Source organism: Staurois parvus, unplaced genomic scaffold, assembly GCF_062004578.1.
Source record: "Staurois parvus isolate SC_StPar_1 unplaced genomic scaffold, SC_StPar_1.0 ptg000286l, whole genome shotgun sequence".
In the NCBI taxonomy this organism is placed as follows: domain Eukaryota; kingdom Metazoa; phylum Chordata; class Amphibia; order Anura; family Ranidae; genus Staurois; species Staurois parvus.
In genome coordinates this window covers 1569868-1596191 of record NW_028318082.1, presented here as the reverse complement: position 1 = coordinate 1596191, position 26324 = coordinate 1569868, and the positions used below count along the sequence as shown (strand labels likewise).

At 40.8% G+C, this 26324-nt stretch overlaps 1 protein-coding gene and 1 long non-coding RNA gene across 7 annotated transcripts in view; one reads left to right on the top strand and one right to left on the bottom strand.

Moving 5' to 3' along the window:
- Positions 1 to 7111, bottom strand: part of LOC149458503 (uncharacterized) — a 47569-nt gene extending 40458 nt beyond the window's left edge. For both annotated transcript variants that reach the window (XR_016313419.1, XR_016313418.1), the window contains exon 1: positions 6964 to 7111. This is a non-coding gene — a long non-coding RNA (uncharacterized LOC149458503). The remainder of the gene's footprint in view (positions 1 to 6963) is intronic.
- CAMK2A (calcium/calmodulin dependent protein kinase II alpha) overlaps positions 1 to 26324 on the top strand; it is a 346233-nt gene that overhangs the window by 292755 nt on the left and 27154 nt on the right. For 3 of the 5 annotated variants that reach the window (XM_089682134.1, XM_089682136.1, XM_089682137.1), the window contains exons 12-15: positions 1472 to 1514; positions 6445 to 6485; positions 15281 to 15313; positions 19089 to 19137. In XM_089682134.1, the coding sequence (XP_089538260.1) occupies positions 1472 to 1514; positions 6445 to 6485; positions 15281 to 15313; positions 19089 to 19137 (166 nt within the window). The remainder of the gene's footprint in view (positions 1 to 1471; positions 1515 to 6444; positions 6486 to 15280; positions 15314 to 19088; positions 19138 to 26324) is intronic. The other 2 variants (XM_089682135.1, XM_089682138.1) reach the window with 1 other exon arrangement.

Sequence of the window (26324 nt, the reverse complement as noted above, 5' to 3'; positions counted from 1 at the left end):
ATCAATAGAACCACATCATATCTTCAAAAACTTAGAGAGGACTTATATAGGATTTCTATACTAGCAAATTATTATAAGCAGCACACATAGCAACCTTAGCCTTGTTATATGCGAAAACAGAAGGTAGCAATTTTCTCACTAATCAGGTTATCCCTCCATTCCAACCTAGGAATGACATAAGTATGCCCACCCTTAAAGTAAAAAAATACTTTGGAAGAATCATTTTGCTCCACTTGCCCCAGGTTGGAATAAGAAGGTGTCTTCTCTTCCCATCACGAATGCAATGATGGGAATATGCAAAGGCTGGTGGATATGCAAGGGTTTCTTGGATATCTATACTTTACTAACATTCACCAGCATCAAAACCTTACAGTACTTGTGGGAAACTCATGAAGCACCCAACACACTTGCCTTTCATTATAGGTAACATCAGCATTTAATTTCTTCCTTACTTTAACAGCGTGTCTTGACATCCCTTCTCATAAACTTTGAAAATAGATGTTGCATGGGTATACATGTCCCAGGCCTGATTTTGACCATGCAAGTACTGCAGATTGGAACAAGATCTGGAACTCTAATGCCAAAAGCTCCACTAATATATTAGCTTTAGACTTTATTAGCTTTAAACTGATATAAAGTACTTTTCAGACACCAATAAAAACCATACAAAGTTTCTAAACCCTTCACCACTCTATCCAAAATGAAAAACTTTTTTTTGGCTTTAAATACACTATAATGCTTCCAAATTCCATTCGCTGTAAGAAAAATATTCACATCTTTTTTTTTTTTAATTTGTCATTTGTCCTGTAGTAGGAGATATCACAGTTTAATTGCTCTTACTATAAAAGTGTTTTCTTATACTAATAAGCTCTCTTTTCCTCCATACCCAATGAATACCTTCTGGTCCCTTGCACAGTCCTTTGGTTTAAAGTGTATGTAAACCCAAAATACATGTTTGACATGATGTCTCACTGTATTTTATGAATATATTGCAAAATTTCATACTGGAGATCTTGCCAGTAACAGCACTTTATTTTAGCTTGTAGGCTGACAATAATAAGTCACTATCTCACAATTAGCAGCAACACATTCAGCCTGCTATGTGAGCTCCTTCAGTTGGCTGTTGTTCCTGATAGACCTGATAGGCAGCCCAATGGCCAACTGAAGGTGTACACATGGCAATACTGCTGCAAACTACAAGGCAACCACTTAGAGTTGCCAGTATGCAACAGAAATTGCTGTTACTGGCTGGTTTTCTAGGTACGAAACTTTGCAATAGATTCACAAATAATGATTTGCTTGTCAAATCTGATACAGAGAGGCATGTTGATAAATATATTGAACAATGTATTTAGACTTTAAAAACTTCTTTAAAAGTAAATCTTTACTTTGGATATATCTATACAGATTAATAAGATTACCTCTTAGTATCTAATTGCTCTCATAATTGTGTTTTCTGTTGCAAATTTAGGGTGCTATCTTGACCACAATGCTGGCAACCAGGAATTTCTCTGGTAAGTGATAACCACTTCTTTGTGTATTATAGTACCATTTTCACTGCAGAGAATACAGACAGGACAGAGAACACTGCTGGCAATAGGTCAACAAGCAGGTGTGATCTGGCTTCCACATGTTTGTCTTTAGAGATGATCATTACATAGATATTCATGCTCATTTTGCTTGATATGGAAGCTTATCATGTATAGGAGAATTTGCAGGCAATCCCTGTGCAAAATGACTGCCACCTGATTTAGTTGAAGTCAATTAAACAGGCAATTATCTTACGCCTATATGAACTTTAAAGGAAATTGACCATTTTCCATCATCCCACTCCAACGCTCAAAACCATTTCACTGTAAGTTTTAATCCTCCCATATGTGTGCAAAAGTGGGATGCTGTGCTTGCCTGGTTAGAAGCATTTGTATCTGCCACAACAATGAATCTTATCTTTTACATGCAATATCAATATAGTATAGAAGCAATTACCAAGATCTATCCTATAACCATCCTATCAACCAAATGCTATTCTATGCACTCAGGGAGTGCCTGCTGTACATGTGGTACTAACTACAACATAGCAATGGCATATAATAAATAACTAGAATAATACCAGTGCTTCCATTGGTTTGGGGGATAGCAGGGGGTGAACTACAAAATGCTTTCTAGTTTTTTACAAATCTTCCCCATCTCATCCCCTGACTAAAACATAATAAAACAGAACATTTTCAGAACACTATAGAGCCATCGTGTAACCTACGTGGGAATAAAGAAAATATTCTGGTGCTATGGCTCAATCCAGGTTTCCTTGAGTTTAGTGTCTAAAAATAAGAACCTGTGCTTTGAGACTTGAATATCTGAGGAGAAAAAAATTTCTGATAAGTCATATTCTAATTAGATCATCTGATTGTCTAAGGAGAGCAAGTTAGTTGATTCTATCCATTTATTATTATTATAATACAGGATTTATATAGCTCCAATAGTTTGCTCAGCGCTTTACATTATAATGGGAGACAGTACACGAGACAGTACAGTAACAATACGATTCAATACACGAGGGGTTCGAGAGCCCTGCTCCTTGGAGCTTACAATCTAGGAGATACAATCATTTGCTGCTGAGTGCCTATACTGTGGCCTATCCTCCACTGTATACCATAATCTGTGCATTGGGAAAACAGGTCTGCCTTCATTCACAGACCACAAAAAAAAAAAAAATGAGAACAATCATGCAGCCCTGATAAGGACAGTATGTGCATACCCATTCAGAGGAATGAAGGAAATCACTCCATTCCCGCATCAACAGTAGATGGACATATCCATAGGGCCAGCTATTGCATTTTGTATCAGAATGCCCAAACTGTTCCTGCATCTGATTGGATGCAGGCACTGTTTGGCTAGGAAGTTTCTACCTAGCTCCTTTCATAGAAAGATCGACTTTTGTCAAGCTGAGTGATGCCGATAGGGCCAGCACGCAACAAAATCCAGGCAAATCAGCAAAAATGTGATCTGTGTATTGCCTGTTTAAGGGTGTAAGTTATTATTATTATACAGGATTTATGTAGCGCCAACGGTTTGCTCAGTGCTTTACATTATAGTGGGAGACAATACAGTAACAATACAGTTGAATACAAGAGGGAATTGAGGGCCCTGCTCCTTGGAGCTTACAATCTAGGAGGGAGGGGTGAGTGGTACAATAGGTAAAATTGTGGGGGATGGAGTGGTTGGAAGCGTAGAGGATTCCAGTATTAGCAGAGGGCGGGATAGGCTTCCCTGAAGAGATAGGTTTTCAATGATCGCCTAAAGGTAAGTAGAGTAGGTGATAGTCTGATAGATTGGGGTAGGGAGTTGCAGAGGATGGGTGACGCCCTGGAGAAGTCTTGGAGACGAGCATGGAAGGAGGAGATAAGGGAGCTAGAGAGTAGGAGGTCTTGCGAGGAGCAGAGTGTACGGTTTGGGTGATATTTAGAGATAAGATCTGATATGTAAATTGGGGCAGTGTTGTGGATGGCTTTGTATGTCATAGTTAGTGTTTTGAATTTTATCCGTTGGGCAACTGGGAGCCAGTGGAGGGATTGGCAGAGAGGGGTGGTAGATACAGAGCGGTTAGTGAGGTGGATGAGTCTGGCAGCAGCATTCATGATAGACTGAAGGGGGGATAGCCTGCGATGAGGTAGGCCAATGAGGAGGGAGTTACAGTAGTCGAGGCGTGATATGACAAGGGAGTGAATAAGTTGCTTAGTGGTTTCCGAGGGTTAGGAATGGTCGTATCTTGGAGATGTTGCGGAGGTGAAGTCTACATGATTTTGTCAGCGATTGGATCTGGGGCTGGAAGGACAGATGGGAGTCTAGGATTACACCTAGTACCCTGGCATGAGGGGATGGACTAATGATTGTGTTATCGATATTTATGGTGAAGTCAGTGGAGGTGGCAGGGGCAGGGGGGAATACTAGGAGCTCAGTTTTAGAAAGGTAGAGTTTGAGGAAGTAAAGTGACATCCAAGCTGATATGTCACTTAGTAGGCTAGCGATGCGGGTGGAGACTGAAGGGGTGAGGGGTAGACAGATATATTTGCGTGTCATCAGCATAGAGATGGTAATTGAAGCCATGGGAGTTTATCAAGTGACCAAGGGAGGAGGTGTAGATGGAGAAGAGAAGGGGTCCAAGGACAGAACCTTGAGGGACCCCTACAGAGAGAGGGAGTGAAGAGGAGGTGGCAGCGTTATAGGTAACACTGAAGGAGCACTGTGATAGATAGGAGGAGAACCAGGAGAGAGCAGAGTCTCTGAGGCCAAGGGAGTGTAGTTTTTTGAGGAGGAGGGGATGGTCAACCGTGTCAAAAGCCACGGAGAGGTCGAGTAGTAGGAGTATTGAATAGTGGCCGTTGGTTTTTGCAGTTAGTAGGTCATTAGAGAGTTTTAGTAGGGCAGTTTCACTGGAGTGTAGAGGGCCAAAGCCAGACTGTAAAGGGTTGAGAAGGTTGTTGTCAGTGAGGTGGGAGCTCAGATGATTGTAGACTAAGCGTTCTAGGAGTTTAGAGGTAAATGGCAGCAGGGAGATGGGTCTTAGGTTGTTCAGGTTGGTGGGGTCTAGGGAGGGTTTTTTAAGTATGGGAGTGATGTGCGCATGCTTTAGAGGGGAGGGGAAGGCACCTGTAGAGAGGGAAAGATTGAAGATGTGAGTGAGGGAGCATAGGATGGAGGAGGAGGGTGACCGAAGGAGTTGTGAGGGGACAGGGTCCAGGGGGCAGGTGGTGAGGCGGGCTTCTGAGAAGACCTTGAGGACCTCTTCGGTGGTAGCGAGGTTGTTGTAAGTTGTTTTCAAAATGAAAGGCTGAAGCATGTGGCCATAATGTGACTTGGCCCCATGTATAACTGCAACAATACAAGAAAAAAGAGTGCCCAAGGGACTCTGTGAGACACATCAGAGAAGAAACCTGGTTTCCCCACAGACATGTATGAGCTCTCACATCTCCTGAGGAAGTGATCGTTGTCTCACGAAACGCATCAAGATTTGTGCAATGTGAGCTCAACCAATGTGAATCATCTGTGATGTTAAATATATCTGTAATTACTCACATTTATAAATGCATATCAATGTTTTGTTTATTAAGGTTTTTATACCTATTTTGATTATTTCCACTATGGGTTCAAACGTTTTAATGAAAGATCACATAGTTACAGCAAGACAATGTTTCGGAGTCTCACAGGACCCCTTCATCAGGCATGCTGATTCTGTTCGGTTCCAGCCAATGGTTGCTGCAGCACCCACTTATACACACAGCCATTTGTAATGCAGGAATGTGTGCATTTGGATTGTTCACTTGCTTTACAAAATCCTTTGGGCAGTCTTTTTTTTCTTGTATTATGGCTGTATGTTGTTCCAGGCAACATTAGAAAACAAAATAAATAAACTGATATGGTTGCTATGGTCAGTACAGGTTGTTTAAATAAAGAAAAACAAGGGGCAACCATTGCTTGGCTTTTTTCTGCTTCACAGACCCAATGAGCAACAAATCTGCATCTGGAAGTATTGATGCAACTGGATCAGCACAATAGTTAGGCAACTAGCTTTTTCAGAAGGGGAGGTCTGTAATGACAGCGGCGATATTTCTCCCAACACAGGTTTCATTTATTCTTCTTCCAGTTTTAAAAAACATATTTTAGAGTTTTACAAAACATTTTTCTTGTGTTCATTTGAACTCATGTTATATAGATGGGTAAAGTGGGTGTTAGTAAGATATTTCCTGTTTCCAAAGGCTTCTGCTGACTGCACTCCTCTCCCCGAGTGGAATGTCTGTTGGAAGCCATCCACAGGACATTTTGGGTCACACTTAAGGACTGAACGAGGGAGCAAGAGATATAGAATGACAACTGTTTATCATATACTTGTGCAGCTGTCTTTGTGGGATACTTGCTTCAAATGACCAAAGCATTAAAGGGCTATTATTAGAGAGGTGAGCAGTGAGGGCTTGGCGTACACAGACTGGAAATAAAGATACAACTCAGAGGATGAGCGGAAAAGGAGAAATGTGCCTTCAGCAGGGCAAGTCAAGCTGACAGGAGACTCAGATACCAGGAGTCAAGGGACTGACTATAGAATGAATGAGAGCTTCACTCTACTGGTAGAAGCTCATGGTTAAAGGCATACATGCCATGAATGGAGATTACTGAAGAAAGTTTATTGGTCTAGTGAAAGTGAACTGCATATCGAAAAATGATTGAACTGGATCCTAACTGATGTATATATTTGGACAACAGAAAGTGGAATTTGTATTGATTAAAATGCAGCTTGTCTAGGAATGTTTGTCATTTGAGCCTATCCCAGCTTGATGTCAGTTCTTGTCAGGAACTTTGAAGACAAAGAACTGGTCACTATGCTTTTTCTGATCTTCGGTATCCTGCTGGTTCCTGGATTGGCTCTTCTCACTGCCTGCTTTCTTTTCCTAGGAGGCAAGAGTGGCAGCAACAAGAAGAATGATGGGGTTAAGGTAAGGAAATATTTGATTATGCCACAAAGAGATGGTGGTAGCTGGGACTCCAAAAATCTCTAACCATGTCTTTATTTCAGTGATGGTTATTGCATTGCTGCTTTCCAATGTCTTGATGTTGGAATCGGGAATCTTTTTCCTCACAATCACCAGGGTCTGCATACAGCCAAAAAGACGTATTATTTCTTGGTTGATAAAAATGTAATGCAGCAATTATGCAGGGGTAAAACAACAGACATGACAACTTACAGTATGTAGCTACTTTGTGCTCCACAGAGATTGTGGGTCCATGTGCCCTCTTGATCTATGACCTTTAGAATGTAGTTGCCTAGGATCTTTGTAATTGTGATCAAAAACGAATAATTGTGAGAAAATATGTTGCCTTAGGAGAACTCAGTACCCATACCTTTCCTATAAGCCAGTATGTACAAGTTTAGGTTTTTTTTTCTTTGAAAAATAACAAACATGTTATCATTACCTGCTTTGTTCAATAGTTTTGCAGAGAGCAGCCCCGATCCTCTTCTTCTCCGGTCCGCCCGCTGGTGCTCCTGGCTCCTCCCCCTTGACCAGTGCCCCCAATAGCAACCTGCTTGCTATAGGAGCACTGGTGCGTGCTTGCTCCCAAGTCCTGCTATATAGGACACAGAGAGCCACAACTTGGGCCCTGCCCCCCCGCTCTTTCCTCATTGGCTCACCGGTGTGTCTCGGCCAATGAGGAGAGAGAGACCTGGGACAGCCAAGGCTCTCGTGCACACCACTGGATCGAGATGGGGCTCAGGTAAGTATTAGGGGGATGCGGAGGGAGCAGCACACAGAAGGTTTTTTACCTTCATGCATAGAATAATGCGTGAAGGTAAAAAAAAACCTTCAAACTTTACAACCACTTTAATGGTCCTGAAAAGTTTTTTCATTTGGATACATTATAGGAAGGTTATAACCCCTGTTAGGTTTGTTTTGCCTTCTGTGTTCCTTTTAAGGAGATTTCCATTCATGTTCTAATTCACAGCCAAAACAGGAAGTGGGTTGTTGTTGTCACCAGCGAATTAGTGTCCCCTTTCGAAGATTTCCCATCTATTCCTGTTCTGGTGACAGCCCAGAATGTAGGATTTACTTTCACTTTCAGTGATCACGGTAAACAAGAAAAATAGAGGAAGTGAATCTCCTAACGGGAGCACAGGCATCATCTGCACTCTAACCAAACCAAAAAAATGTTTTGCTTTTAGTTATACTTTAAGGCTAAGTTCACACTAAAATGCGATGGGGAAAACCACACACCATGTTCAAAACGCACTACAGTTGAGATCAGCAGCAAGTGTTAATGTGAAGTTATTGACATCCCAAATGAAGGTTGCTAATGCAGTGCATTTGCCTGCATCGGAGCACATGGTACAAAAGTACCAAGTGATCCAGTTGCAGTGCGTTTCCAAAAGTAGTGCTGAAGGTTGCTAACGCAGTGCGTTAGTAGGCATTGGATCACATGGTAAAAAAGTACCAAGTGAACTGGTTGTAGTATGTTTCCAAAAGTAGTGCATGAACTACTTTTGGCGCAATGCAGTGTGATTTGAGCCCATTCAAAATTAACGGACTCAAATCGCACTGCACGGAATCGCATGTGAATCAAACAGGAATGATGCGTGTGTTCCTGTGCGATTCATAGTATGAAACGGGACTAAAGCTGGCTATGCATGGTAAGATACAGTTGAAAAACAACAAGGTTGTTATAGTAGATGCTAGTTTAAGGAGAACTTCTGAACACAGACAGTAGTAACACCATCCAATCAGATGCAGCCACTGTTGCAGTATTTTGACACCTGGAAGAATACAATAGCTGCATGAGAGATTTGTCCATCCACGCAGTATAGTGTAGATGTAGGGATCTGTTTGATTCAGGCTGAACAAAAATATAATTATATAAGGCTAGATTTAGAGAAATTGACTGGCCATACATGGGATAAATAAGAGACATCACTAGAATCCACCATTCACACTAAACAGCACAGATGGGCGAATCTGCAGTCCCCGCTCTTGTCTTCTGACAGTTGGCACTCGCGGCTGTCAGAATACCTGAACAGTTCCTGCATCTGACTGTATGCAGCTGATGTTCAGCCAAGAGTTTTCTGCCCAGATTCTTTGACAAAAGTCAATTGAAAAAATTAAATCCATGCATGGCGATCTTTAGACATCTGGGGGGAGGGGATTAATTTGTTTCACGTTTTTCTAACCCTCTTTGGTTACCTGGCATTCTTATTTTACTGTTTAATGATGACTTTCTGTCCCAACCCCTTTAACTAGTCCCAAAAATGTATTATATGTTCTTCAACTATGAACAGGCATGCTAGTTGTTGCCCAATGCTGGCTATAATACGTGTGACCTGTTAAAGTATTTGATGAATCCTACAATCTCACTATTTATTTTTTTTCTTGGCAGCATTGGCAAAATTATTATTTTTTTTATTTCTGCATTAATATTATAAAACAGCAAAGTATTGTTAAGTATCACAAGTCATGCTGTACACTATGTTCTCTGGATTTTTTTATTTACTTGCAATAATTCTTGCTTATCATTTTGCCATAATGCTCATTCCCAAGTAAACAACCGATGATAGAATTTCATATACTGTGTTATGTTACTGTATAAATGGAACTGTAGTCATTGCTGGTCACAGATGAATTTAACATCTTAACATGTTGACTGAATCAGCCAATAGCTTATATCTGGATAATGACAGATGTCAGCATGTTAGGCATGGAGAAGCGCCATCCGGGGATTGCTTGCAAAAATTACATTTAATGCTTGGCACGAAGAGCAGCGAAGTGCAATAACACAGCATTCAATGGTATCTTTTATTAATTCACAGCAATCAGAGCAATGAAATATGGCTGCAACAATAAGGTTCCCTATTATGCATCTTGCTTTTTTCTATGGGAGCTTTCTGTTAGCAATTATCTTTCTAAGCTATAGCCAAAAAAGTTATTAAAGGACAACTGCAGCCAAAACTTAGGGTCACCAGTTTTGGCAACCCTGGCATCAAGGATTCCCCTAATATTGAAGGAATTTATTTATTCTCACTTCCTGTTGTAGCTATGAGACAGAAAGTGAAAGGAAATATCCCCAATGGGACAGATGGTGAAAAATCGACAGGGCTTTTAACCCTCCTTTCAAAATATTTAAAAAAAAGTTTGGGCTTTATTTCTACTTCAACTGCTATTTACAAAAGAGTTTTGCAGTCATTTCAAAATAATGAACTCCAAGATAACATTTTGAACGGTATTTTAGAATTCTGAGGTAATATGTCAGACCTTTGGACAGTATCCCAGAATTCCAAGCTAATATGTCAGACCTCTGGGACAGTATCTCAGAATTCCAAACTACTATGTCAGACCTTTTGGACAGTTTTGCAGAATTCTGAACTAACATATCAAAGCTCTGGGACAGTATCTCAGAATTATGAGCTAATATGTCAGACTTCTGGGGCAGTATCTCAGAATTCTGAGCTAATATGTCAAAACTCTGGGACAGTATCTCAGAATTCTGAGCTAATATGTCAAAACTCTGGGACAGTATCTCATAATTCTAAACTAATATGTCAAAACCCTGGGACAGTGTCTCAGAATTCAGAGCTAATATGTCAGACCTTTTGGACAGTTTTGCAGAATTCAGAGCTAAGATATCAAAGCTATGGGACAGTATCTCAGAATTCTGAGCTATTACGTCAGACCTCTTGGACAGTATCTCATAATTCTGAGCTAACATATCAAAGCTCTGGGACAGTATCTCAGAATTCTGAGATAACATGTCAGACCTCTGGGACAGTATCTCAGAATTCTGAGCTAATATGTCAAAACTCTGGGACCGTATCTCAGATTTCTGAGTTAATATGTCAAAACTCAGGGACAGTATCTCAGAATTCTGAGCTAATATGTCAAAACTCAGGGACAGTATCTCAGAATTCTGAACTAATATGTCAAAACCCTGGGACAGTGCATCAGAATTCCAAGCTAATATGTCAGACCTTTTGGACAGTTTTGCAGAATTCAGAGCTAAGATATCAAAGCTATGGGACAGTATCTCAGACTTCTGAGCTATTACATCAGACCTCTTGGACAGTATCTCATAATTCTGAGCTAACATATCAAAGCTCTGGGACAGTATCTCAGAAGTCTGAGCTAATATGTCAGACCTCTGGGACAGTATCTCAGAATTGTGAGCTAACATATCAAAGCTCTGGGACAGTATCTCAGAATTCTGAGCTAATATGTCAAACTCTGGGACCGTATCTCAGAATTCTGAGTTAATATGTCAAAACTCTGGGACCGTATCTCAGAATTCTGAGTTAATATGTCAAAACTCTGGGACCGTATCTCAGAATTCTGAGTTAATATGTCAAAACTCTGGGACCGTATCTCAGAATTATGAGCTAATATGTCAAAACTCTGGGACAGTATCTCAGAATTCTAAGCTAATATGTCTGAGGTGATTGTGTCCTAAAAATTGTATGTTAGTGCAAATAAAAAAAGTATCACGGGCAGTACTCAATTGTTCCTGAAGCTAATATGTCAAAACTGTGGGACAGTGTCTCAGAATTCCAAGCTAATATGTCAGACCTCTTGGACAGTTTTGCAGAGTTCAGAGCTAACATATCAAAGCTATGGGACAGTATCCCAGAATTCTCATAAGATATCAAGGTTTGGGCAGTACATTGTATGTTAATGCACTTTTTAAAAATTGTACAGTATATTGCTCTGTTTGGTCCATGCTGAGTGGCTACATGACGGTCACACTCAACACTGGACTCAAAGGGGAATAAAAGTTTAGAAACCAGCTGCTTGCTGCATTGAATCTGCAGTCAGTGACATAGGAAAGGTGGGTGTTTTGGGGGTACAGATGTAAGACATTGATGAATCAGTCAAGTGGGTTGTGTGAGGGTACTGTGCCCCTTCTTGTAGGGGCTCAAACACCCACCTAGTGCCACCTCTGACTGCACGGAAATCTCGCGACTGAAATCTCTGATTTAATTGGTTCTGATTTAAATCTCTAATTTTAATTAAATTAAAATCTAAGAAGTAATTCTATCTGTATAAGCCCATTCAGAAATGAAATGCTGGTTTTAGGGGAGTAGGCCTTTAATAACACTTGTTGACTGATTGCTGTTTTTAGATTTGTTTAAACTCTGTGACATATGTAAACACTGCATAGGTATTGACAAATATCTTCCCGAAAGAGACGGATGTTCCAATTACAGTATGTAATAATTTAATTGTAATTACAGTTATGCGCCTTTCACTGCTGGTTATATTGTGATCTGCAGCCTTAATTAGGGCTTTGAATCTAGAACTACAGTTCAGTACTGAATGCCATCTGTTACTCTTTTGTTTTCCTCGACAAGACCAAGAACCTGCTGATAAATAAGTGTGCTTAAAGGGGAAAGCCCAGCCTTCAAATGCTCCAGATTTACCTTGCCCCCTTCCCTGATTCTTTTGGTTTTCTGTAGTTAAATTTTTTTTTTGTCTTTCTTATCATAAATATCAAAAGTTCCAAAATTATCCTGCAAACAGAAGCTGTTTTTTTCTGCTGTAGACATGAGTTGGTATATTACAAATTATCCTGCTACAATTATAATTTTATTTCTCTATCCATATGTTGGTTGAAGAGCAGCTTCATACAATAGAGGTTTCTCTGTTTGAGAACTGTGATCCACTTATGTTTCTACAATCATATCCAGAAATGTGGCCTACAGCTTACCCCATTACAGTCATGACTTGCTGTAAGTTTAGAGGAGAGCTAAACTGTTGCTGTCATCGGGTTCTCCTATAGGCCTAGGGAGAAACCACCACAGCATGAGTAAATTCTGCACTGGGCACCCTCTTGTTGGTTTTTCAGTAAAATATAAGGACACGTCACAGTACAGTTACACTAGTAAAAAAAACCAAGCATTCTGAATGTCACAGCTCTCAGGAATTATAATTGCCTGTCCCTTAGGATACTGGTTAGCACAAATATATGTGATTGACCTGTTCTGACCACCATAAAGAGAGAAAGCAGCAGGTTCTCTTGTAAGAACAGCTCACTGACATTCATCCACTCTGCATTTCCCACCATCAGATCTAAGAGCCCATGGCCATTTACGTAGGGGCACTGTTTTCATGGAAAAGATCTCCAAAACATGTCTTGGTAGTTTTTCAACAATGTTTTGGTCCTGTCAGTCAATTGATAAAATTTGAGAACTGTAAGGTGGACATTCCCTTTAAGAATTATTTGGCTCATATCAGTCAACTGATAAAATGACAGAGCTGTAGGGTGCACATCCCCTTTAAGCATTTTTAGGCCCTATCAATCAACTGATAAAATGATAGAGCTGTAGGGTGCACATCCCCTTTAAGCATTTTTAGGCCCTATCAATCAACTGATAAAATGATAGAGCTGTAGGGTGCACATCCCCTTTAAGCATTTTTAGGCCCTATCAATCAACTGATAAAATGATAGAGCTGTAGGGTGCACATCCCCTTTAAGCATTTTTAGGTCCTATCAGTCGACTGATAAAATGACAGAGCTGTAGGGTGGACATTTCCTTTACGCACTTTTAGGTCCTATCAGTCAACTAATAAAATGACAGAGCTGTAAGGTGGACATCCCCTTCAAGCATTATATTTCTAGAGTTGTCCCTTGTTTTTGGTTAAAGAAACATGAACAGAAAGTGTTTAGATTGCAGACATTTCTTGCAGGATGAGTAATAACTCAGGATTGTCTTTGAGGATCTTTTGTGCTACGGTTTTCACTGCATTAAACTGCAGGAACCTAAAATAAACTGTGGAATAACACCTGTTGATATCACAAAATCCCAAGGACAGGTGACCAAAAGGACCCACAAAACAGTTTCCTGTCATCAGCTGCGCTCCTGCTGCACACTGTGTCATCTGATGCTTTACTGCCTGCACATTCTACAAGCTGCTGCTGTATTGCACTGCACACTGTATGACATGCTGCTTTACTGCACTGTATATTGGTTCAGATGTTGCTTTATTGCACTGCACTATGTATCAAAAATAATTCATTGCATTGTACTGCTCTAGGCAGACTGGTAGATACTTTTGTCATCATGAATGTTATAGTAGATAAATCAGTTCCATATTGCTGCTTTAGCATATCACTTCATTTTATGAGTCATTGCACTGGCTTATATAGCAAACTGCTGTGTGCACTGCATATATACAGCCTTAAAGGGAAAGTATATTGGTATTTTAAGGGGTATGACACATGTACAATATTGTGATTTGTTCTCCAGAAAATTTTACAGGCCTAAGTCATAGTCATAATGGGTTAAGTAATGGCTTGCTATCTAAGCTACTCAGGGACTTCAGTGGTAGAATCTCCCAGCTGGAGCTCCTGCGTGGGCCCATACCCACCATGGGGTCTCAATTTCTTGACACAACTTCAAGAGTCTGATTTTTCCTGGTGATTTTTGCATAATTTAAAAAACAATTGTAGGCAGTAACAATGGAAAGCTTACAGGGACCCCCACACCACCTGATTTCTAATCTTAACTTAATCCTTAGCCTGACCCTTACACTTAACCTTACCGAAACCTCAAGCCCTAAAACATAGTGTTACTAAAAGGCCAAACCTTTTTTCAGATTCGGATGGAGCGGTGAGGACTTAGATCCCCTGTCAAGTTTGTATTGGTGTCTGTGTCCTTGTTAGGGAGATTTGCTCTCTCTAATTATCTTGATCATCAATGTCACTGGGGATGAAAGTAAGGGTAGATTCAAAATATTGAGTTATATCATCCCAGGGGCAAATTTGTTCTCTGTACTTAAGTTCCTGAGTCTGTACACCTACTGTGGCTATTATAAGAGGCTCCCACTTTACATGCTGAATTTTATTATATTTTAATTATGGAAAATGCAGCGGGATGTAGCAGAACTACAAAAACTGGAAAGGAACAGCCAGAACTCCAGAAAGACCAGAACAGGTGATGAGAAATGATTATGGGGAGAGTTCACAGTTGGAGTATCAAAGACGTATCTGTTGCTAAAATATAACTTTTGGGTAGACTGAGCCTTCGAACTCCAGTCATCAGCAGGATTTTGTTTTGCCCCTCAACATGTTATAAAAAAACACATGACATGATGGAGATCAATAAGAAAAGATAGAGAAGAATAGAAAACTTACTCAATTAGCCGAGAGCAGGGGTGCATTATCAGTATTTATACATGTTCCCTTTAATGCAGAAAACCATTGCTTCATTCAGGCTCTGCTTGCTGGTTCCATTCTCCATCCTGATTAGATTTTGGTCACTGTGTTCTGTCCTGAGCCTTGGCCGTGTACTTCTCTTACCTTTGTCACTCACTTTTGTGCAGGTTGACATTCTGGTGACATGTTAGGATGCCTCTTTTTAATGTATGTCTCCCGCTGTGCTCCCTTCTCTACCCTCTGATTGTGCTTTTGCTTCTATATGCTTCTGCAGCACACTGTGTAAGAAACACTCTCGCCTTAATCGCCTTGCAGATCATGTGCTACTTTGCTACTTGGTGTCACACCAGCAATCCATAATTCTCAGCTTCCTTCTTTTATTCCAGCTTCAATTTTGCATCTGATGTGTTATATGGCTGCCCCTGCTTTGTCGCCCTTTTGTGTTCCTACTGTATATCTTCATGCTTTTGGCATCATGTTTTTTTTCAGTGCTTTTGGTATTGCTTGCAGTCACTGTGTTGTCTTTTGTGCTTCCCTCTGTGGTCACTGTGCTGCTGGCTGTGTGTCTCACTATCCTTCCTATCTGTTCTCCTTGTTTTTCCAGAAAAGAAAGTCCAGTTCCAGTGTCCAGTTGATGGTGAGTCTATGTTTTGTCTTATTCAGTGCTGGTTCCTCTGAGTCCCAGTATGGAGCTCTACAGTTCCCTGTAATCAGAGCAGTCTGGAAAAGGGGTGAGAAATTTACAGATACTGAACAATAAATCTTCAGTGCAGCAATAAGAGCTGGAAAACTTCTTGGAAGGCCTAAAAGGCTTAAAACTTCAGACTGCTCAATTTACAAGGAGTTTTGGTCTGCTCAGAATGGCACAGGGCAAATCATGTTATTTCTACGAAAAAACATATTTTTTAGTAGACAGGTTCAGTTTTGTACACTGGCCACATGCTTGGGGATGATCTGATGGAACCACTACATGTAGAGGAATTTTATACAAGTACTCTGCATCATATAGATATTCCAGATAGAAGTCAGCTACTGAAGACAACAATTAATGTATAGCAGAGACGTCTTTAATATTGATTGCACCCCGGGAAAATATTTTCTTGTATCCCCCAATGTGATTTCACTCTTCTCCCCAACATCCCAAAAACAAACAACCACACACATAGACTTACCTAAAAAAAAAAAATCATTACACAGGATTTCCCTCCTCCATCATTACACAGGACCCCCTCCCCCATACTACCCCATTCATTACACAGGATCCCCTTCCCTCCCTCCACAGACCCCTACATTGCCCCTTCTCCTCACAGCGGTCTCACCTTGATATTGTCCAGAGGTTGTCAGGCGAACACCAAGCACGCCCTGCCCAACCCTCTGGCAAAGAGGTTCTTCAGCGCGCCAATGGTCTGTGTCTTGTCTGACCTAGTAAGGGAGAGGGGTCAGTGTGACTGTGCTTGGAATTGGCAGGCACTGTCCCCAAACAAGGGTTACCTTACCAAGCTGATCAATCACCGTACAGGCTGCAGTCATGACACCCATCCAAACACCAGCGCCCCCAACATTCAATTCCACCCTCATCTCCTGAGCGATAGCCAAATCCACGTATCAACTGTTTGTGGGCAGTGCGGGCTCGAGGAGTAGCCCAGATACTTTAGGGCACACAATAATGACTGGGATCGGGGCAGCTGTACCCTTTGACCCCTTGTTAAAGACAGCCCCGATGTGTAGAACTCACTAGAGAATGGCATAATAAAGTGTAAAGGTCTGTGGCTATGGGCTTTAGGGTTGTGTGGATGGCCAAATGCAGCTTGCTGCTTTAACATTGAATATAAGATCAGTTTGCAATGCTTACATGTTTCACATAGTTTCCTTCACAGGTGCAGTTGACCTTCTGTCCTATATTTGATCTCCTTCTAAGGTGTATCAACCTGATTCCAGCTGCTTTTGCATTTCCATACACTTGTATGGGGAGAAAAGCACCTCTGATGTGAACTAAAGCTGGTCAACACAGACCCCTAGAATGCCCTAAACACTGTAGCAGTTTCTCATTAAGAATACACTGAAAATCCCCTTTTACACTTGTTTGTAAAAGAAAGAGAAGCTGGACCGAAGAGTGCAAAATGTGGTGCAGCCCTGTATAGAAACCAATCAGCTTCTAGGTTTTATTAACCAAAGCTTAATCGAACAAGTTGAAGTTTGAAGCTGATTAGTTACTATGCACTCCTGCACTAGATTTTGCGTGCTCCAGTTTTATTAAATCTTCCCAAATATTTTGCAAATGTTGAAGAGAAAAAGTGGTATGAGACATGTCACTGTTTTTTCCCTTCTCTGGTATTCTCGCTTCATCTCAGAACTTCACAGTGATGATACCTAACCTTCCTAAACCTAACCTCCTGGAAATGCTATTGTAACATGCATACCCAAAGCTGAGGCTCATAGCTGGTTGTTTTTTTTTTATAAGTGGAATTATTAATTGTAACTCCACATTTGTTATAAACTGATGTAAACTGATAAAAAAAATAGCTTTTAGTTGGCTGATTTAGTAAGGCATTGCAAAAAGAAGCTGTGATGTGAAAAATCCAGAAACCCAGTGTCATTATTGACCTCCTTAAAATGAAAGCTGCTTGGCTGTTATGATATCCAACGGGCTTTGTTACTTTGAGTCACTAGCTTGGAACAAGTATGTAGATCTGTAAAGATGAAATAAAAAACCCAGCAGCCTTTATCTGCATTCTTGTTTCAGGTCATCACATCAGTGTTTTGAAGCAAAAGTATAACAGTCAGGCATCTGGCATTTTCAGGAGAGTTTATCAGTGCAAGCCTCCATGTTTTTCATGAAATGCTTTCTTTGATTGAGATGTGTACTGAGCCCTGATTGCTATAATACAGTTTGTACCAATACAATATGCAGTAGAGAAGGGGTTTCATGGGGGACCTACCAGCATATGCATATTAATATTTAATTAATTAATGGTAGATCACCCATGAAACCCCTTCTCTACTGCATATTGGTATTTTTGTCTTTAGGGTGGTGCCCCCCCCCCCCCCCCTCCAGTATAGGCATATCTATCCCACCTCATTAAAGCTGATTATACAGCCTCACTTGTTTGTGTATTTAGACAACTATAATACAGTTTGAAAATATATAAGTGATGTAGAGTTGCTAAATAGTAGCTACAAAAAATAAAAGAGTGACATAGCTAAACAAAATGTCCATAATGAGTCCATATATGTAAAATCAATCAATTTGTAATAAAGATTCTTCCATAATTCATGTGTTTTCTTCTTGTGCTGATATCCCAAACACCATCAAGTAAAATAGTGCACATAACATTGTGCCACCTCAGTGCTCACAGAACTCTCACCTCAGAGCACATGGAAATGCACTTTATGATATCAAATAGACAAAAGGATTCTTCACTTTTTCAATCCACAGCCATGTGATAGTGATCAGACACCTTTGCGCTTTCAATAGATTGTCAAACCAGAGCCAGGGATCAGTCCCTTTAAGGGTGATGGAGGTCACACATTCCTATCCTTCAAAGGGAACAAAGGAAACTTCCATGGTGCAGTATGTACTAATATAAAAAATTATTAAGAAGCAGTAATACACTCACATGTAGTAAATTAATAAAATGCCATAAAATCATCAGATGCCGCCTTCACTTGTTGTCAGCTGAGCTCACTATTCATGTCTGCCCAGAGCCAAGCCCCTTATACGTTACATCACGCCCACGTGACTTCATCAGAGGGTTTGCACATCATCGTCATGATCACTTTTGCATCACTTTAATAAATCAGGTCTACTTTGTTTCTGTACAAGAAGATTATGAACTGTGCCAGTCCGAGCAGCCTCCTTTTTTTTTGCCCACTGTACAGCACATGCTCTTTGCTATGCACAAGAAGGCAATGGACCATTCTACAGACATTCTGTAATAGATTGTCCAATACCTTTTTTTTGCCCAGCAGATAGCGATGTCATCCTCACTATGGGGCTCACAGAGGAATGAGCAGCTGTGTTTGTAGCCACAGCTCTGTGTGCAGTCAGTTGGTGCAGCTGGTATTGGGATATGTGGGAGCTGTAATTGCCTCCTAGATATGAAGACTGCACATAATGTTGGGATATAAAATAGTTTTATGTTCTCAGCAAAAGAATACAGTGAGCTGCTGTTGATAAAGAACAAGAAAAAAGTACAGGATTTTATCACTATAACCCATTTTTCCTGGTCAGTGGTGACATCTAGTGGTCAATATTTAGAAAGCAGGGGAACTTCGCCTCAACTTCTGAACAGGACCTATTGCGATGCACAGCAAGAACCTCCTCACCATGGGGTGCTCTTCTGGTGCCCAAAACACATATATTGTTTCAGCTGAAATAACACAATTCTTCCTCCCTTTTGGCTTTTATTCAGGAATCATCAGAAAGTACAAATACTACTATTGAAGACGAAGATACCAAAGGTATGTGGTCAACTTTATCTGCAACCAGACACAAATGTAGGACTTTTACATATTCTTAACACCATTGGGTGCAGGCATGTTTGTCTGAATGTAACTAATCCCTTGCAATACACGTGTACAAATATCAGAGATAATTTATCTCTATGTTAAAACATCAGTCTTCAGATAGGAGCATTTTTTAAACAGGGTTTAATTTGTCACTAGGGCATGTAGGTTATAACCTATGTGGCCTTTCTGCTAGTGGCGCCACCATGGTCACAGTTAGTAGGTGTCCTGAGAACTTGGCCTATCCCACAGGTTAAAGGATACCCTGCTGAGCAGCAGTAGGTGGCTTGTGCTGGGATACTCTGTAATCAGCACCAGGCACTGCTCTAGCTAGTGTTAGAAATCAGCCTGATCCAAAGGAGCAGAGCTTTACACAGAACTTCTTTTAGAACAGGTACCTCAGGGAGGGAAATGCCATTCTTCCTTTTGCCCTGATCATGTAAGGTATAGGAAAAAGATAAGTTTCGCCTTTTCCTGGGTGCTTGTTCTGAGAGGAGGTCTAAAAAGTAACTGCAGACTGGGAGAAGAATCTCTGCACACAGCCCCCAACCTCCACCTCCTCAACCCCCAGCTCCCTGTAGTACACCCCCCCCCCCAAAAAACAAAAAACAAAAACAAATCTACCACTCCCCCAGCTTCAACAAGTACCATCAAGCTTCCTCAGTTATTATTATTATACAGGATTTATAGTGCCAACAGTTTGCGCAGCACTTTACAATATAAAGGGAGACAGTACAATTACAATACATTTCAGTACAGAAGGAATAGGAGGGCCCTGCTCATAGAGCTTACAATCTAAAGGAAGGGGGAGGTGATACAAAAGGTGATAGCTGTATGGCGATGTTCTGATGGAGGTAACTCAAGTACAGTTCTTAGGTGGAGGTGGGGTAGGCTTCCCTGAATAAGTGAATCTTCAAAGATTGCCTAAAGGCAGACAGGGTGGGGGCTGACCAGACATACTGTTGTAGGGAGTTCCAGAGGATGGGAGAGGCCCTGGAGAAGTCCTGGAGGCAAGCATGGGAGGAGGTGATGAGGGAGCTAGAGAGCAAGATGTCTTGGGAGGAGCGGAGTAGGCGATTTGGAAGATATCTGCGGATGAGGTTGGTGATGTAGCTATGGGCAGTGCTGTGGATATCTTTTTAAGCTGTGGTTAGTATTTTAAATTTTATACGTTAGGTTAGTGGAAGCCAATGAAGGGATTGGCAGAGAGGGGCAGCAGTCGCTGATCGGTTGGGAAGGTGTATGAGTCTAGCAGCAGCATTCATAACAGACTGAAGGGGGGATAACCTGGGTAATGGTAGACCAGTGAGGAGGGAGTTGCAGTAATCAAGGCATGATAAAACCAAGGCGTGGATAAGTTGTTTTGTGGTGTCATTGGTCGAAAAGGGGCGGATTTTGGAAATGTTGTGGAGGTTGAGGCGGCAGGATTTAGCCAGTGATTGTATGTGGGGCCCAAAGGAGAGGTCAAAGTCTAGGATTACACCTTGGTATGAGGGGAAAGTTATTTCCCATTTCTCTCCATTGCCCCTTGCCAGTCCCTCCAGCCCCATGCTTTGATACCCAGCTGCTAGCCCTTTGCATATCTGTAATCTTCTCAAGTATCTTGTACTCTTTCATTGCCCCTTCAAGAAGCCCCTTTGAGCAGTCTCCAGTCCCCTGGTTTGCCCCCACCTCTATGTAGTGCCCCCCTCCCCCAACGTCCTTCAGTCCACCTACCACCCCGCAGTGCCCCCATGCCTTTGAGTTCCTCCTAGTCTCGCCAATTTACCCAGCCCACCTCAGCTTCCTCCAGAGACTCTCTGCTCCCTCGGGCAAAGGGGGGGGGGGGGGCACATGGTAGATGGCCTAGGAGAGAAAATAATATGGATTTGAATTTACAGCAATAATAAATCAACTATAGGTGTGGAGATTGCAGATGCTTCTTTGTGTTGGAGGCTAAATGTGACTCACCCTTATGCCCTAATGTAAACCTGGCACATATCCAATCAATTTAAACTGTACAAATGCTAAAACAAGTGCATATGCAGAGGCTACCTTCAGCAAAAGCTGTGTTTAAACAATCTGATCCAACGTTTTCTTTTAAAGGTTGTGTTAGGCCCCACTCCCTCATGTACCTTCTCCTGAACTTGTGTCCAGGCTATGATCACTAATGTATTTGCATAATCGCTTTAAAACAAGCTCTTATTCGTTTCTGTAGCTATAAGCCTTATGGAGAAATTTGTCTTCAAATTTACAAGATCAAAAAAATCTTGTTTTTTTTCCTGTTACTTTCTTCCACAACAGAATCTTGGTAATCTGCCAACCCTCTAATATATACACTAATCAGGTGTTTCTAAGCTGCTTAAAAAATACCTAAAACCTGACTTTAGAGTTTGTTGTGATCTTTGAGAAATAATACATTCATATTACAATTAGTTAAAGAGGTTGGAGATAATTTGTTTTAAAGATTTTACTGCTTGTTAAGAATATATAACTAATAAATGGCCATAGTCTGGGCACAGATGGACTTTCTATCTGTTGGTCAGTAAGGCAACCCATCATTTTCAAGTACTGATAGGAAGGCTTATGGGGTAAGATGTTTGTAATCAAACATATTTTTTACAGAAAATTTGAGATATGTACAGTATATACTGGAAATTGAGCATCTTTGTCTTTGCAGCCAATCACTTTGACATGCAGTTTTTATTGATGGCGACCTGCATTTTTCATCACATGAAAAATTTGAATTGCCTAGTTTTGTGATAGGTTTACTGTAAGAATAAAATTAGAGTCGAATATGGTATTACTGTGCTTCTAGAAGCCTCTCTGCATTTATACATTCATGTGGCTTACAGAAAGGTAATGCCATAGATAACATTTGTCATTGCACTGTTCATACAATTACATTGCCAAGCTCATTTTTCTTACCATTGAATTTAAAATACATTGCTCATGCATGAAAGACTATATGAAAGCTATCACAACACATTTCAAACAGCAGTACATGCCCCCCATCCCCCCCCCCCCCACCCTTGCATTGCAAAGGTTAATGGCTTTTTTCAACAAATGATAACATGAACAAATCACCTAAAAACTCTAAACACTGCAATATAAAATAATTGGCAGAAAATAAGAAATAAGGCATCACTCAAGAAACTAATAGTGAGAAAATAATCTTCCAGAGTGATAAATATATGAAGTATTATTAAAATGACAATAATTATAACATCATCAATAAATGTCTATACATAATTGTTTGTTTTTTGTCTAGGGGTAGAGGAATAAGCAACAATGCTTACCTTATTCCTCTTTACCCCAGCAAGCGGTCCTTTCAAGGATGTGGGATGTGAATGGGTCCTCAGCATCCTCACATTAAACACAAGCTTGCTGATCCTGCATTTTATGTGATGACATTGGAGAGACCACATCTAAATGAGTGGTGCAGAAGCGTTGCTTTGGTGGACTGGTGGTATTGAGGAGAGTAAGCCTGATAGAGCAATAAATAAGGTACAACGTTGTCAATATGGCTGCCTATTCCTTACCTCCTAGACCAGCCATTCGCAATCTAGGTTCCATGGAATTCTAGGGTTTCTCCAGAGGTTTCTAGGGATTCATTGAATTGTAGCTTACTGACCTCCCATTTTATCGTAGTCCCAGGGCCAAAACAATGTGCAGACTCAGTGGCGTGACACCAGTAATCTTTTTAACTGTCTGTAAGGTTGGCATTCTGACTATTACTGTAAAGTAATGTAAAGAATGTAATTGGCTTTCTTCCTACTGACCATCAATGTAAGTGGCATTTTTCCACTCAAACCAAGGAATTGGTTTTAGTAGGGGTTTTCCAAATCCTAAAATATTTTCAAGGGTTCCTCAGGGGGTAAAGGGGTTGAGAAAGGCTATCCTAGACAAAAGAAGCATTTAACCCTTCCACTATGGAGGCAGCGCCTTGTCATTGTTAGAGTTAACTACTGGATAGATGATTGTAGTGCTGCATCTATTACATTTAAAAGCACTGAGACTATTTTTAATCCACAGTTTAAATTGTAACACCTTAGAGCTGTGAACATACTGTCAAACAAATGTGTTAGCTTATTTAACAGATGCTGCAGAATCACTATAGAGCATCTCTCAAACTGAAGTTTAACTAAATAAAAATGATGACGATCCCTACCGTTTAAAAAACTATTTTCCAGGGCATGGAAAAATACTTCTCCAAGTATTCAATAGCAATGTGCCCAAACTAGAACTTCTCACAAAACATTTATTGGGACATTTTTTTTTTTAATTTCTATTGATCTCTGTGTTTCCACTGGAGTGATTTCACCTTACTGCTTGTACCAGCAACGTGGCAGGATATGAGGATCAATCTCCCCATTGGGGAGACACACAACAGAAAAGCCTCACAGAGATTGTAAGCCTTCCATGCCCTATCTAAATTTAAAATAAAAATAAAATCAACAAGCAACAAAGAAAAGTTTTAAATTTATTGCACAAGTCCCTAAAAGTACTGCGTAACTGTTAATATTTCTGATCTCTTCTACAGTCATGGCCGAAATTGTTGGCACCCTTGATATTTTTCCTGAAAATCAAGTATTTCACACAAAAAAGGTATTGCATTAACACATGTTTTGCTATACACATGTTTATTCCCTTTGTATGTATTGGAACAAATATAAAACAGAGGCAGAAAAGCAAATATGACATAATGTCACACAAAACCCCAAAAATGGGCTGGACAAAAGTATTGGCACCCTTAACTTAATATTTGGTTGCACACCCTTTGGAAAACATAACTGAAATCAGTCGCTTCCTATAACCATCAATAAGCTTCTGACACCTCTCACCCGGAATTTTGGACCACTCTTCCTTTGCAAACAGCTCCAGGTCTCTCTTATTGGAAGGACACCTTTTCCCAACAGCAATTTTAAGATCTCTCCACAGGTGTTCAATGGGATTTAGATCTGGGCTCATTGCTGGCCACTTCAGAACTCTCCAGCGCTTCTTTGCCATCCATTTCTGAGTGCTTTTTGACGTATGTTTGGGGTCATTGTCCTGCTGGAAGACCCAGGATCTTGGACGCAAACCCAGCTTTCTGACACTGGGCCCTACAGTGCGACCCAAAATCCTTTGGTAATCCTCAGATTTCATGATGCCTTGCACACAGTCAAGGCACCCAGTGCCAGAGGCAGCAAAACAACCCCAAAACATCATTGAACCTCCACCATATTTTACCGTAGGTACTGTGTTTTGTTCTTTGTAGGCCTCATTCCGTTTTCGGTAAACAGTAGAATGATGTGCTTTACCGAAAAGCTCTATCTTGGTCTCATCTGTCCACAAGACGTTTTCCCAGAAGGCTTTTGGCTTACTCAAGTACATTTTGGCAAACTGTAGTCTTGCTTTTTTATTTCTCTGTGTCAGCAGTGGGGTCCTCCTGGGTCTCCTGCCATAGCGTTTCATTTCATTTAAATGTCGACGGATAGTTCGCGCTGACACTGATGCTCCCTGAGCCTGCAGGACAGCTTGAATGTCTTTGGAACATGTTTGGGGCTGCTTATCCACCATCCGGACTATTCTGCGTTGCAATCTTTCATCAATTTTCCTCATCCGTCCACGACCAGGGAGATTAGCTACAGTGCCATGGGTTGCAAACTTCTTGATAATGTTGCGCACTGTGGACAAAGGCAAATCTAGTTCTCTGGAGATGGACTTGTAACCTTGAGATTGTTGATATTTTGCCACAATTTTGGTTCTCAGGTCCTCAGACAGTTCTCGTCTCCTCTTTCTGTTGTCCATGCTTAGTGTGGCACAGACAGACACACAATGCAAAGGTTAAGTGAACGTCTCTCCTTTTTATCTGCTTTCAGGTGTGATTTCTATATTGCCCACACCTGTTACTTGCCCCAGGTGAGTTTACAGGAGCATCACATGCTTGTAACATTCTTATTTATCCGCAGTTGTGAAAGGGTGCCAATACTTTTGTCCAGCCCATTTTTGGAGGTTTGTGTGACATTATGTCGAATTTGCTTTCTTTCCTCCCTTTTTTTGTTTTGTCCCAATACACACAAAGGGAATAAACATGTGTATAGCAAAACATGTGTTAATGCAATACGTTTCGTGAGAAATACATGATTTCCTGGAGAAATATCAAGGGTGCCAACAATTTCGGCCATGACTGTATATGCTATATATTCTATCCTAGCTTTTTCAACCTATTCAGCACAGAGGAACCCTTGCAATAACTTTCTGGTCTCAGGGAACTGCTGATAAAAATTACTATATCTACAACTCATGGTACATTCGCGTGATGGTCAGCTGGAAGAATGCTCCTTACACTTGTGGACGTTGGGAAGAATGACCCCATAACAGATAGCTAAAATGATTAATGGTGTCAGTGGGAACTTATCTGACATTCAGAAATTGCTCAATGCTCAAGGAACCCCTAGTAACCTCTGGAGGAACTCTAGGGTTCCATGAAACTGTGATTGGGAAACCCTGTTCTATACTCAGTCCTCAAGGTCAACAAACAGTGTGTGTTTTCTCTATTACCAGACAGCATCATAACTACATTATTAGGTCCTGTACATCAGCCTTTATGGAACCCCCGGGTACTACACCTTAGCTGTACACAGGTCCTTTAGTTCTGGCCAGGTCAACACCAAGCTTTGCCCCTTCCTTGCACCGTGATTCATCCCTTACTTTACAAACGGAAGACTCTCCAGTGACTACTGAGGTTCTGGCTTTGGACTGTTACGTGTCAGCATCAAGAAGATGCCCAATGCTTAATGACAGCTTGAGTAGTAATTATGGCCCTGTGTACAACGTGGATCCAAGGAGCTCTGCGGGAACACAAAGATGAAGAATACATTTTGATCTCGCAGGCACTGCAAGGTGTCTGCACTTAGCTATTATTAGCTAAGACAGTTTTAAAGCTCTAATAGGTTCACTTAAAGTCATCTAATTACTGTCCTCCAAAAGCTTAAATCATTTATTTAATTTAAATAAGCACATATCTGTATTAATTATGTAATGAAATGATAAGTATAAGCAATTCTGTAAACATTAATCCTCAGTAATTTAATTCTCCAGGATGCATAATTAGGGCATACTTCTGCAAGCTTAGATATTAGAGGTGACAATTCTGAGCTATGTTTACAATAGAATAA